Below are 15683 nucleotides of genomic sequence, written 5' to 3'. Positions count from 1 at the left end.
TTTATTCACATAAGTTGACACTGAAAAAATGATAAATATAATTACTACTCGTGTTATACAATCTTAAAATGGTAAGAAATTATTATTTTGAACAGTAGTAAGAAAAGTATTTTAACATAATTTTATACTAGCACAAAAGTATTTTAAATTTCTTTAAAGTTAAAGAAGTGTTTAGACCATTAAATTGGACATAATTGGATCTTCTAGCTTTACAGTTATGGAATAATTCCATTCCTGGGTTGATAGAGGTAAATAACTTTTCATTGAACATATTTGTTGTAACAGATATCTAATTTCTTTTTGAACAATAGATAAATCATTATATTTATTTAACTCACCATTATTATGTTCTTTACACTCAACTACAAAATTCCATTGTTCCAAAACTTCGTTGGTAGTTGAATTTTTCAAGTGAAGAAAAATTTTACGAACAAAACGATTTATCAGCAGTTCTTTACATATAAATAATTATTTAATAAAATATTTAGTATATAGTTATTTTGTATAAATTGCATACCACAGAGTATTATATCATACATATACAGTAATTAATTAACAATAAACCAACATAAAAAAATTACAAAAATACCTAGGTATAGAGACTAACAATTATTCATAAAATTTTTTTTGATGTTAGTTATACTATTTTTAAGGATACTTTTTTAAAGTTAAAAATAATAAAATATAAATTTATTTTAATATCTTTCAAGGTAAGTGTAATAAACATTAAAACTAAAAATGACTTATACTTCTTATATTTAATTATTTTTTAAAATAAGATATCTTTAATGACTAACTTCTAACGGACAGAATACAAAAAATAAATATTTATTCTTACCTCTTAAACTTTTAAGCTGTGGCTTAAAGTAATATGATAATTTTTCATCACTTAAAATCCATATTGCAACACCAAAATAATATTTAATAGTAAAATTGTTAAGTGTAGAAAATCCTCGAATAAATAAAATTGTATTCATTGCATAATCTAATAAAATACAATTATGTACATAGTATAAATTAAATTTGTAATATTGCACAGTTAAAGAATGTGAATTAAATTGTGTACTTACACATATATTCTACTGAAAACGAAGCTGATGTTTTAAGAATAATAGTATTTTGATTTGATTGTAGAACTGCCATATTTTAGATATTAATAAAATTAATTTTAATAATAATGTGAACAAATAATATTAACATGTATTTTATTTAACAATAAAAAAATATTAATATTCAGTTAGTTCAAACAATTTTAATAAACACATACTACACAAAAAGAGAATGGTTTTATTTTAATATAAGTTCTGATAGTTTCACAATTCAATAATTTAGAAAAATTCCGTATTGTTATAAATAACTCTTAAATTATAATGTCATAATTATATTAAAAGAACCATTTCAATTATCAGGTTATAAATTTAGAATAACTTAAGGTTTTCACTTAATTAGTTATCAAACTTTACCTAAAATGCATGATAAACAGATAAATTAATCACATTTTAAAATGTTATCTTTTAATTCCAATCATACTTACAAATACAAATAATAATTTTGATTAAACAATAAGGTTTTACATTTTTTTTTTCTGAAAGCTAACTATATATATATGAACATCAGGCTTTCTAACAGCTACTGTATTTAAAAATAGTGAAAATAGTAAGTTTATTATTTTAACATAGTGAGTAAAAGTGAGTTATATTTTATTAATAAGTATAAAATAATAAATAATTCTGTCAACAATTATTAGATAATTAGATAATAGCAAGTCTAAATGATGTAAAAATACTATCGATAACATAAATAAAATACTTTTTTTGTTTTAACAGCAAACAGTAAATAGTATAATAATATTAATTAAATAATAGAACAAAAAAATTAGAATTAATAATATACTAAAAAAGTGAAAACTAAAAACTTTTTTAAACAATATTTAGTTATAAAATAGATGGTCTTTAATTTTTACATTGTTTTTTTTTCACGGCTTCTTTCATCAATCTTTGATGATCATTATTATTCTTTCATCGGTTTCTTTTATCAATTTTTTTTTTATACCGTAGCAGAAATTTCTTCCTTGATATATTCTTTGTGAAGATTATGAGGTCCTTCTAATATTACCTTTGCTATGTGTATTTCATTGAACTCTTTTTTTTTTTCTATATAGCATTCTTGAATCTTACACAAGCTTCAATTATTTTTTACAGCAACATTTTTCTGAGAAACTTAATTTTTCTTGGCTTTTTTTGTATTTTCTTCTAATATTTTAATATCTTTTCTGAGTTATTACGCTATTTTTTAATTAATTGATTTATTTTCTTTCTGATGTATGTTTTTCTTCTTCCAAGTTACTTATATATTTATGGTATGCAAAGAAAAAAAATTAAGGCGTCTATTTTTATATTCACTATAAATATATCTAGTATCACAAATTAAGATAAAACGTAATAGGTTATAAACATTTTTCTAGATTATACTGAATAATAGTGAAAAAAATGAGGAACTTTAGGTTATAGTCAAAAAAGTAAATTACTTAAAAGCCTGATGTAAATATTTAAAATTTTTATTGAAGATGCATTGAGTAAAAAGTATAAGATTAAATAATCTATACATGGTATTTTCATCAGAGAATATAATCATGATATTTAACTATTTTTCAATGCTATACACTTTAAAATTAAAACAAATAATCATTTTCAAAACCTAGGAATATCATCAATGAATTATAAAATGCAATTATGCTTTAAGAGTAAAAATACAATCTAAAATAAAAATGTAAACAAAATTTAATTAAGAAATAGGACAGAGTAAGCAAATCCAGTTATAAATAATTTACATATTAGTGATTTAAAAAATTATTTTAATAGATTAAACAAATCAACCATTGTTTTATGAGCTAAAATAACAGTAAAAAATAAATAAAAATCATGACTTTCCAAACAATAAAGCCTTACTTGTACAAGATTCATAGTATAAGCAATAGATTACCTTATATTAGACTTATGTATAAAAAAAAATTACTTATTACATTTTTCATCACATATTATTTTTAGAAGTCTGCTTTGTAACTTACAACAGTATCCATTCGATGTAATGAAGTTGAAAATGAACGTAACTGCAATTCTTGAGAATTAGCAATATAACTAGGTGCAGTTTCAGCCCATTCTTGTGGAACTTCTACATCAGGTTTAGTGTATATTTGCAAATCAAATGCACATGGACAATCTAGTAAGGGCAAAAAACTAACGGTGGAACAGATTTGCCTAAGAACATCTCTTATTTCTTTTTGTATTGTTGATAATTCTTTATTGCCAATTGAATCTGGATTGGAATCATTAGATCCTTCATACTGCACTTTGAAATCCCAACGTTCCATGACTTCTTTATTAGTAACATTTGATACAACCATTGACAATTTTTGAATTTTTTGTTCCAATAACCAATCTGAAAAAATAAAAATCAGTTGAAAATACAAAAAACTCATTATCGAATAAAAAGAATTCGACAATTTTTTTTAATGTTTAATTTAGATGTAATATAATATTATTATTATTATAAAACCTAATAATAAATAATGAATAACTTCTCAAGTTAATAATATAATACTTTTTATATAAAATGTATAAGAATTCCACTTGAGAATCTTTCCATATCACCAAACTATTCAAACTCTTTAATTTAAATTGATTACATTTAACATTTGGAATGATTATTTAAGGTAAACAAAAATTGATATAAATTATGAGATATCATGTATTATGATTCCCAATAAAATTATTATATTGATAAACATGAAAAATTAATCAGCTTGACTGAAATCTCAAGTCTTGGCATAAATTTAAAAAAAATAGAAATAAAATTAAATACATTTTTAAAAAATCTAGTACCAATTAAAATAACAAATTTTTAACCAATTTATTTACATGCTGTAATAAATAATCTCTATTGTAATATATACCTTTCATTTGACTAAGAACTGGAGTTAGGAACTGTTGAATTTTTTCATCAGTTGATACAAGAATTGAAAGACCAAAATGTTCTTCGGTTTTGAACGATTCGGGTGGGTATATTCCACGTTGAAAAAGAATACTGTTGATACCAAAATCTAGTATGAAGGATAAGTATCAAAACAAAGACAAAACACAGAAACATACGAAATTGAGAAATAATAACAATCATATACGACAAAGACTCACTTAAATAGTCCATAACTAACTTTGCCGATCCCTTAAGAGTGATGGCGTTTTGGCTCTGCTGTTTGGTGGCCATCGTTCGACAATATTATTGTAAAATAATTATATATTCTGTGGTTTAACTGTTGAATTTGTAATAAATATGAACAATCACAAACTCGAGTATTCGATTCTGATGGAATAAAAACGACATTCAAACAAACATGAGAACATCTACGGCTAATTTGAAAATTGAAAATACTGAAAGCATAGGTATATAGAATATAACGGAAAATTCTCAAATTCCAGCAGCCGCATGCACACACGGTATGTTCATTGTTGTCTAACATGGAATTTCTAGGTTAAGGCTGATAACGAGTTTTGGCGGCAAATCGTTCCATATCAGATATGTTTGAAAAATAGAGCTCTCGAACATGCGCACATTGCCACTACCCCTCCTCTCCCACCACTAATACTGAATGGATCGACAAGAATAAAATTGAAAATCGTTTCTTAAGGTGTGTCCACAATATGCCGCTGAATGCTATTTGACATGATTATTGGCAAAGCCAAATTGACGAAGCAACTTGCAAAACTGTTGTCCACAATGTGGGACTCCACATAGATGGTGTCATTTTAGTCATTTGAATGTTTATATGATAATACGTTTGTTTAATAAGAGTTTTCCGTTTTTAAATTATTTTGATATACTTTCCGAGGACGATATACTTCGCTAACTTTTTTTTCATCTCTAGATGGAATAGTATACTTTCAGTACGATAATTATCTGTTTTTTCAGCTTAACATTTAAACAATGACTAAGAAAATAAATTTGGTTTAGTAGTTAAGCAAAATTTAAACAAAAAACATAACATGAAACAACTCAGTGTGCAGATTTAGCGTTTTGGCACACAAAAGCTTAATGGCTCTAGCGCCCTCCTCCGCCCTCGTTAAACTACTAAGGAACCAAGAATATTTGATCTGAACTCTCCTCTTCAAATTGTATACACTTTTTCATCAACAAAAAAATTAAAAAATAAGGAATGATGCGTGTTAGTGACTTAGTAACTATCTAAAATACTACACCACTAAGCTTGTATAATGTATGTAATGAAATTTAAATTTAAATTTCAACAAAAGAAGAAAAAAATCTACAAGTACAAAATTGTACTATTTTCAAAAGCGTACCCACTTAGTAAGCTGCAGGTTATTCTCGTCATCATTCGTTCAGTGCCAACATTCAAAAACATTTAAATTTCAAAAATAAAAGATTTATTTTATTGCCATTTTTGAACATAATATTATTATTAGTAATTAAAACACGATGATAATCATAGGCAGCGTTGGAGTGATTTAGATAAAACTACGCAGGTAAAATGGTATAAAACTAACAGTGAATATATTTAATTATGAAGTATTTTCAAATTTTTATAATAATTGTAATATTCTTACTAGGTACATCGTACATATTATAATATTTTAAAATTATTTTTATTTGTGTTTATAATATATTTATATTAATTTGGTATATTAATAATATAAAGTTTATATTATAAATATAAAAATAATATAATGAAATAAATTTGCCTAATAACTCTTAATTCTAAAAAAAAGCCGCCCTAGGTTATGACCTATAAAGGCCTCTAAATCCGCCACTGGATCAACGACTGGTACTCTAATTTTTTAAGAATTGTATAAACTTGAAAATCGTTTATTTGTGCATGCCGATTGATGGATGTTTGTGGTTCGCCGGATTTAAAATATTTTATTTTTTATAATATATTTTAATAAAAATAAATATTATTTTTCAAGTTGGATAATGGAAAAAAATGATAGAGATCTTGTCCTATGGACTACTTAAAAAAGTTTAATAGGATTTAGACTTTGGTAAGAGAACGTTTCCATTTTTGATGATTATAGTCCTCCCTCGACATTTTTACCACTTTGACCACTGTGGGTAAGGTAATATCATTTGGGGGTTGAAAATAACACAGCAACGTATACTTCGTCAGCTTAGCTTTTTCCCTATGGCACCATAGTGGTTCTTATACGATTTAATGAATAAACGTATATTTCGAACCTTAAATTACAGGAAGTGAATATTATTTATACTTTGCTTTGTGTCTACATGTAGGTAGTAGCCGTACAGTTTTTAGTTGTATCTTCACGCTGTTTATGGTTTTATGATCACGTTCACGTGTACCGAAGTATATGAATCATTTCGTATACATAGATGTACCTGCCGACAAAAGGAACAAATCTTTTGTTTAATCATTTTATAACGTTTTAGGCCATAGTCGGAACGTTTATTATGTGTATAATCCTAAAAAAGGATAAACGATTGGACCACACGTATCTGAAAATTACAATGAATGTAACTAAAAGGTCAGGTCGATATAGTAACTCCTATACACTATAACTACAACGACCGTTCATTGTATAATATACATCTTATATCTTGTGAACACCGCTAACACTTACCATTCGTATATATATATTATAAACATAAATATTGGTTTTCTAATAAACCCCTTTAAAATCCTATGGTGGGAATGTAGGTTTAAGGTATATTATAATATGAATTATATTGTTTTAATTATTTTTAATATTTATTAATTAATATACAATTTTTTTCATGTATGTCTTTATATTATAAGTCTCCAATAAATAGTAAATTGTACCATCAAATAAGTGAAATGGTAAAATAAATATACTTTGTTAATTAACATGCTTAAGTAGTTTTTTATAAGCATTCTTTATAAGCAGTTTTACATTTTTAAATTAATTTACTTGAGAATCTATAAGCTACAAAAATATATTTTATGTTTCCAAATTAATGTCAGTCGTCTGCAATGATATTTATATGATATATTATACGTAGCCCATAAAAATCATAATTTGATGGAAACAAAATGTATTACAGAATATAAATGTAGAAAATTGACTAAAATATATTTTAAAAATATTATATTATGAGCTAAAACATTTCAAATGCGAATAACTAGGTATTTACTTTTTTAAAAAACTTTACTCACATTTTTTCACACTTCAATTTCATCATATGAATTCTGTATAAATATACTTTATGTTAAGTACATTGAATTAATTCATTAGCTGTTACTTAATAACTATTATTTATTATAATTACAAATTACAATAAACATACTATGTTATACCATATTATGGTCAGTGGAGTCGAATTCCTAAAAATGTAGTCGGACGAAAAAATATTTAAAGAGGTTATAATATCTAAATTTCAGCCCATTGACGTACCGGTGGGGTCGTAAATGATTTTAACCCAAACAATTTGCGTATATATTTTTTTTAAAAAAAAATTAAAAAATATGTGAAAAATTAGAAAAATGTATTTATTTATATATTTATTAAAATATTTTAATTATACATTTTTTGTAATACTTAACAACCAGAACTGCCAAGAGCGGTGAAACCCGAAAGCGCAAATCGACCTTTTTTTCAATGACCCAAAAGTGCTAAACAAATTTGCACTTTTGTTCCTTTTTTAATGGAATAAAAGCGTAACAATGAACTGTATTACTTAAAACAATATTTCATTAATTGTGCTATGCATTTTATCCAGTTTAGTTGTTTAAGTTTAGTATTATTGTACTATATTAATACAACGAAAATGATACAGAAATTTGATATTGGTGAAAGTAATTTTTTGGGTTGGCTTTTTTACCTTCCACTGAAATTTCTGATGCATTTTATGAATTATTTGCTATTGCTTCTGACAATTATAAAATATCAACGTTTTTATATACTTATATATTCTACGTGAATACTTTGAAATTATTTAAATAAAAATTAAAAAGCAAAATATCAAGATAAAAAAAAATTATAACTAAGAATCATGGGACACAAATTTTAATATTAAAATGTTAATAACTTAGTTACTACTGTTGACTTTCTCGCAAATATAACTATTACCTAAAACAAATAAAATAATCTATATTATAATTTTTTAATAATGTTATAAATAGTTATACTTAATAATTGAATGATGAAATATACAGGTTTCGTTTTATATTTATCTTTGACACATCTATGTTTATATCTTGTTCGCAAGAAATAATCATTATATTTTTTTAATCTGTTTTAATCCATAGTGGAACGCAGTCTTGATTTTATGATTTTTATTTTAGAAAAACTTCGTTCAACAGTAAAATTAGATTTAGGCAATGTTAAACTTATTTTAATTATTATATATAAATGCTGAAATTCTGATTTAATATTCATAATATTAATTAGTCCAAAAATATTTCTGAAACTTCCAAAATTATTTAAACCTTACCATTCTTCTTCATCTTCTGTATTATTTTAATTCGAACCGTTTTTATATTCTTCATAATCATCATGTAATTTGGCAATTTCGTCGATAAATTAAGATCTAAATATTTGATAAAACTCTTGAATAGTATATAATCATTGATATCAGCAATGTCTACCTGTGTGTTAATCATTTAGTTAACATAGTAGTTGAACAAAAATTTTGTTAGAAGAGCAGGTTAAGTTAGGCTTAACCTTTTTATAATGAAGCTTTCAAAAAGGCAGCCCGACTTTAGCCCAATATGAAGCGGCCCCATGCTAACTTTTCAAAAGATAGCATGCCAAGACCTGACCTCAATATAGGGATCGACACCACTGCTTTAGATTATTAACAGACAACATCTCATATTGAGAAAATATATTAACAATATTCATGTTATATTACAATATTCTATAGTATTATATTTAAAGAAATATTTTTTCTTGAATTATGTAAAATCTGACAAATAGTAATACACTGGTATTTAGGTACCTATTAAACTAAATATTGAAAAAGTACCTATACAGTATATGTGGTCATTATGAATAATATTATAACATTTTATTGTATATGTTCAGAAACAATAATAGAATTCAAAGACAAACATAATAAAATTGCAATACTAAGTAAATGATGTTACAAGATCCATGTGTATGTGTTACGTTACTTAAAGTGACACAACAAAAATGATGTTATAATATGAAATAGAAAAAAATTTATTTGTTTGTTTAAGTATTAAACAGTTTTAGCTTATGGCTTTCTACGAATTAATTTAGATTTGTGACTATTTTCCAAGAAGGATTAACATTTGGTTAGGTCCTACAAAGTTAATATTAATACCATGAACGATTGTTTTACGTATATTTTATTCGCTATTTAAATTTAATTATAAGAATTAAACAATACAAATAAGACAAATAATAAATTTAATCGTAATAAGATTAAAATCATCATATTATTATAAAATCTGATTTGTTTTAATGCCATAATTTTTTTCATGAAGACATGAATATTATCTCGCAATCTTATATTTTATTTTATTTTGTATATTAAGTAGGTATGGGTACAAGTTGTACCTAATATTTATGTAGGTATGTATGTGTGTATGAGTAATGTATTTGTTTGCATATAGGTACATGTATAATTGCAGTTATGTATTAAAGAATAAATTGTTTTTATTAAACCGTAATATAAAAATTATAACGTTCGTGTTAATTTAAACATCACGATTCTAAGCAATGTAGCGTGTATATAAGGTGTAAATTGATCAAGAGCCCAAAGGATATATTTTCGAGCGGCGCCCATTGATGACGGGGATTATATACCTAGGTATCTCTTTTCACACAACAATAAAACATACGCGTTTACAACAAACAATTGGTATAATGTTGGTATTAGCTGTAGTAATGGGTGCAATAAAATAAGAGAAGTCTCCACCTACTGACCACCAAGTAAGTTCTTTCGGTGGGACCGTTCGAAAATTTCTAAAATTTTACCTGCCCAGTCACTGGGCACTCAGGTGTGAACGAGACAACACCAATGTGAGAAACAAAAATGTGCGCTACATGTTAATTGTGTTTTCGTGTATTGAATAATTTTTTCAGTCCAATTGTGTTTGTATCCAAAGGAAAAAAAACCAACGAATAATAATACAAGCGAAATGACTACTTCCGAATTACAAAACTTGACTTGGGTCAAAGGGCAGCCCGTACGAGCAAGATTATTGGATGCTCAACTTTGGTCCGAATTTTTAGCCATCAATAATGAAATGATCGTCACAAAAACTGGAAGGTTAGTTAGTAGCTATATTAATACAGGTATATTAGAAAAAATGACCCTTTGTAATCATTTTTATAAATTGTATTGGTCCATTGATCTTTTGTGATAGTCAGGGCCGGATCTAGGGGGGGAAGTCGGGGATTTATCCCCGGGCGTAACATTTTAGAGGGTGTAATTTTCGTAATTATTAACAACTAATTTGATATTTTTAACTTCGTTAAATACTGATATTAGGTTAAAACTCAATAAGTACGATTGTATATTGATTATAAGAACACAATTTATTTGAGTATTTGTTTATTAGTCTATAGATAGGGCGTAATTTTAACATTTTACCCGGGCGTAAAAATTCCTAGTTCCATCTCTGGTGATAGTCATATGGTTCTATATAATTAGGTCAATTTGAAGCTGTAAAAAATATGGACTACTATCTGTGTAACCACTATGCATTTTGATCTTTATTTATTTTATATAAATTACCACTATAAAATTATCTTTTATCCCCCGAAAATTTGCATTATATGTTTCGAAAAATTCAATATTCTTGTTGAATATTCGAATACGTCGATATTAGAAAATTTAATATGAATTAAACACTGTATTTGAATAATAATAAATATCTTAACCGCCATTATGCCGTTTAGTTATATTATAAAATGTCGTTATAAAATGTGAAACAACATCGATAACTATTGAAATTATTTTGATGAATATTTAATGATACGAAAAAACTTGAAACTATCGATAAATGGCCTAATTAAACAGTATTTCCTGTAAAACCGTAATTGTTTCACTAGTAATTATAATTAAGCACGCCAAACACTTGCCCGACTCTAAGTTCTATTAAATTATACGCATTAGCTGATAGATACCTATAAGTAATAATTACAGTAATACTGTCGTAGCCTGCTGAAATCTTAGATATTAAGTACAATTATTGTGCGCGGATTATTTATTATTAATTATATTTCGATACGTTAATATTTCATAAATTAACGATAGAATAAATTTTAATAGTAAAAGTTATCTTAAGGGAATAGATGTTATTGCAATAAAAATAATAATAATAATGTAATATTTATTTACTTTTTTTGACGTAGGTATATAATGAATAATAATTAAGTAATTTCTATCGATGTGTATATCGATACAACAACTCTTGATCGGGGCATTAAACCCAGGGTTGTGTTTAAGAGTAGAAGAGCGTCTTAAACTTATATAAAATATAATTTTCTACAAAATACTTAATTTACCTAACTATAAATAATATGATAGATATAATAATGTAATAGATATGATGAAACAGTAGTATTTTTCAATGACGATTAGATTAGTGTACGGTGCAGGGGCGTATAAAAGTGGGGGTGGGGGTCAGTTTCCTCCCATAGGTCTTTTTAAAATTGTATAAAATAGAATTCTTAATGTAAGGAAATTATAAAGAAACAAAAAAATATTGCAAGGATTTATTGTAATTATTATTTTGACACATTCAATATATATATATATATTTTATTATTTATTATTTAAAATTACAGATACTTAGGTTTAGGAATTTTCCTTGCATAATAATTTGTTTGCAACTGATCCCCCCCCTACAAAAGTTATGTATACGCTACTGGTACGGTGTGTATTGATGAATAGAAAAAGGGTTGATTTTACTTCCGAAATACTCTATGCACACAGTACTCTCTTATTCTAATGTAGGTGTTACAGTATTACATTTAAAATCGATAATCGTCGATGAACGATATTTGGTTTTGGTAGAAATCGATTACAATCTATGGCGATTAAAACTGTCTATAGGTACTTAATTCTCATTGTACATTTTATAATTTTTTTTTTCTATTTGAATCATGCGAGATATTATAAACATGAAATTAAAAATTAAAAAAAAAAAATTCGAGGTAAATAACGAACCCCCTGTTTCCCTCCTTTCCTTCACCGTCCCTGGAGGGATTTTCAAATCGTACGAAATGTGTACATTTTCAAACGCACCCGATAGGTACTATGGTGTGTAAGTCGCGATTTTCTTAACGCATTTGTACGTTGCAAACGTTTAAAACATGTAATATGTAAAATGCGTAGGTAAATGTATTCCGTGCTTGTACGCATGTATGTGTGTCGAGAAGAGTACTGAAAACGATTTTTCAGGAGAATGTTTCCGGTGATTAAGACGCAAGTGACAGGATTGAGCCCGGGGGACATGTACACCGTGTTCCTGGAGTTTGTGCAAGTGGTCGGGCAACGGTGGAAGTACATAAACAGCGAGTGGTCGCCGACCACCACGTCGGACCCGGCCACGAAAAATCCGTTCTACAAGCACCCGGAGTCGCCGAACTTCGGCAAACACTGGATGGAACAGCCGATATCGTTCGCCAAAATCAAACTCACCAACAGACCGGACAACGTTGGACAGGTGAGAAAACGAAAACGATCGGAACGCAGTCCGATATTGTTTTGCGCGGGTTAATTGTTAACTGTTAATTAAATTAATCATATATAAGAAAATATAAATAAAAATAAAAATGTAACCGTCAAACGTGTAAAAGTTCAAGGAAAACCTAAATAATAAATAATTTACTTTTCGATTGAGATACTTATGTTATCAACGATTTCGTTAATGATGCAAGTTTTTTCCAGCATTTGTTAAAAATATATTAACCATGCGAGTGCGAACGGTCGTGAGTATACATTAAAATTTTAAATATGACATGATAAAACGGATGGTATTGTCACATTGTCACGTAATGCACACCGCGGACTCCTCTTATTGTGACGTAGCTTGTGACCTACACGTTCTCGAATGTTTCGCCGCTATACAGTCGGTCACATGCGGACACGTAGACAAGGGTAGACGAGTGGTTAAGGGGTCTATACCTACCCTGAAATTCAGTAAAATTATTGAACATATTTTTATAGAGTAAAAGTGGTATATAGATCATATAAGTATGAACATTTACGATCAAAAACCTTCGCCAAAATATATTTTGTGTACGCATCTGGTCACGTGTATAGCCATAATTCATCGTCCGAATGAAAAACTCGTATTTATTTTATTTATAATGCTATTCTGTGTTCCACAGACTCACTTGAATTCGTTGCACCAATACGAAACGAAACTTCACATAGTCAAAGTCGGCGATCCGGAGGACGTTCAAATTTTCCCGATGCCACAGACCAGGTTCATGGCAGTCACAGCTTATCAAAACGAAGAGGTAATTGACTACTCTACCGATTGTTTATGTGTTTAATTGAATTCCATGCACATATGAATACTGGGCCACACCGAAAAGACTCATGTGGGGGCCTTAGAAAACTGTATAAAATACCAAACGTAACATTCGACAATTAAACGATATTTATTATCTAGCTGATAGATTTTTTGTTGGGTTCGCTAGATTCTATCGAACCCAACAAATATTATTACCTAGGTAGGTACTAAAGAAAAACTATCGGTAACGAGTAAGCATACGAAATTGCCCATTTATTTAACAAAATTTCAAATTAATCAACCTTTAAATACTTGTTAATATTCGTGATTTTATTGACCTCGTATACCTGACGATGCATTTTTAATTCAAACCCGGTCGTACTTTACAAACATAATACTTTCAATATTCCAGGTTAAGCTTTTATTTATTTATTTATATATCAATTAATCATGATAATATATTATGAAGAATATTTTTCATAGTAAAAAAAATATATTAATATATATTTATATTGTTTTCATATTACGAAGAATTATATCTTATTAAAAATGTATATTATATTATTTATTTTTCATAAAAAAATAAAAAAAAACAATAACACAGTTTGTTTCAAACTTTAACGTATATAAATCATTAAAATCATTGTGTTATGAATTTATATTTTAATGTAATCGGAAGTATTTTATTTATTCCTAATTTCGTACGTTTGCAGTGCCGGATCAAGGGAGGGGGAAAATGGGTTTGCTTGCTCCAGGTAATGTTAGTATAAGGGCACTCTTAAGTTTATGAAAAATTAAAAAAAAATCATGAACATACTCCGTACTTCCTCCACCTCTATAAGGATGCTGCATTTTTATTAGTCCCGGGCATCAAATTTCCTCGATCATCCGGCACTGCACGTTTGAAAGAACATATGATTTAGCGAACCAAAAAATGTAATAAGTTTTAAAAAAAAACTACTATGAATCTACAGAATATAAAACGATTTATTGCAAATAGTTCGACGCTAATTTAATAACTATTAGTTCGGTATTTGCAATTTTTCTTTCTTCTTTTTTGAGTCTTGGGAAATATTCTAAAAATATTTTGTAAAATATGTATTATATGCATATTGATAACAAATTTATATTACATAGGTAAGTTGTAAGTATTTTAAAGAAGGAAGCAGTAGTTCATATTTCTTTAATATTTTCGAGAAAATATTTTTCTAGGTAAACTAAAATTCCAGAATTGTTTTTGCAATAAAGTTAATAATAATCCTATAATGTCTAATATATCTATCAAGTGTCAGATAAGTGTGACCCAATTATAAATCGCTGATCAGTTTTAATTTTTTTGTTTTTATCCAAGTAGTATTTGTAACTCTTCTGTTCACGGTTTATGTCTATGTCAATAGTATAATATATTTTGAATAAAAATAAATAAATAAAAAAATGTATATGCATGTATATGATAAGTATACTGTACTATTTAATAGTCTTTAGGTTTTTAAATTAAATGAAGTAACAATAACATTCTACAGGTGACTAAACTGAAAATCAAATATAATCCATTTGCCAAGGCGTTCAAAGACACTAAAGTCAAGACCGAGGAAAATGAAAAAAGAGAACACCAAGAAGTTTATCAGGTGGCTCCACTTGGATATGGTAAGAAATACTCAATACTCCTAAGCAACAAGAACTCGATCAATTATTTTATGCACAATAACATTATTGTTTTTTTTTTCACATAGATAATTCAACGAATTTCAATGAAAACTATTATATGGCCACGGATGATTGGTTATCTCAGTATGGAGGACAAAGAGAAATGATGACCAGATGTCAATGCACAGCTTGTTATTTTGCTAAGCCTCAAGTTAGTCATAAGAAATGTGTACCCATTTACAACGGTGGTCAAGACAATGATCATATTATGTATCAGCCAACATCGTACAGTTGGACACAGTTAGGAGGATGACATGCTAATTACAATATTTCTATTTCGACATGTTTACCATAAAGGTTTATTTTTATTTGATTTGGGTTATATTTTGTATGAATTAAATTATTATCATTGTTTTAGTTTCTAAGTACACCATAAATTATTGTATATCAATGTATTATTATTATACATTTGGGGTGAATAGAAAAATATTTACTCATATACTTACAGTATTTTAATTTATTGCTTGAATTCGCATTGGTGATCACCATTTTT

At 27.2% G+C, this 15683-nt stretch overlaps 3 protein-coding genes across 3 annotated transcripts; 1 reads left to right on the top strand and 2 right to left on the bottom strand.

Annotated features, from left to right (window-relative positions):
- Positions 1 to 19: 19 nt before the first annotated feature.
- Positions 20 to 1143, bottom strand: LOC112689406 (spindle assembly checkpoint component MAD2-like). The gene is made up of 3 exons (XM_025563100.1): positions 1071 to 1143; positions 839 to 985; positions 20 to 452 (listed from the first exon to the last, which is right to left on the bottom strand). Exons 1-3 carry the CDS (start codon positions 1141 to 1143, stop codon positions 172 to 174), a joined length of 501 nt encoding a protein of 166 aa, XP_025418885.1. The 3' UTR covers positions 20 to 171.
- Positions 1144 to 2809: 1666 nt separating this feature from the next.
- On the bottom strand, positions 2810 to 4502 carry LOC112689338 (mitotic spindle assembly checkpoint protein MAD2A-like). Its single transcript, XM_025563000.1, has 3 exons — positions 4191 to 4502; positions 3953 to 4099; positions 2810 to 3438 (listed from the first exon to the last, which is right to left on the bottom strand). Exons 1-3 carry the CDS (start codon positions 4261 to 4263, stop codon positions 3044 to 3046), a joined length of 615 nt encoding a protein of 204 aa, XP_025418785.1. The 5' UTR covers positions 4264 to 4502; the 3' UTR covers positions 2810 to 3043.
- A 5499-nt stretch (positions 4503 to 10001) lies between these two features.
- Positions 10002 to 15557, top strand: LOC112689300 (brachyury protein homolog A-like). The gene is made up of 5 exons (XM_025562945.1): positions 10002 to 10284; positions 12424 to 12688; positions 13356 to 13487; positions 15007 to 15130; positions 15217 to 15557. Exons 1-5 carry the CDS (start codon positions 10154 to 10156, stop codon positions 15441 to 15443), a joined length of 879 nt encoding a protein of 292 aa, XP_025418730.1. The 5' UTR covers positions 10002 to 10153; the 3' UTR covers positions 15444 to 15557.
- The last annotated feature ends 126 nt before the right edge of the window (positions 15558 to 15683 follow it).

This window comes from Sipha flava, unplaced genomic scaffold (genome assembly GCF_003268045.1).
Source record: "Sipha flava isolate LNK unplaced genomic scaffold, YSA_version1 43_pilon_pilon, whole genome shotgun sequence".
In the NCBI taxonomy this organism is placed as follows: domain Eukaryota; kingdom Metazoa; phylum Arthropoda; class Insecta; order Hemiptera; family Aphididae; genus Sipha; species Sipha flava.
The sequence above is the reverse complement of the archived record's forward strand: the minus strand, read 5'-3'. Positions and strand labels throughout refer to the sequence as shown.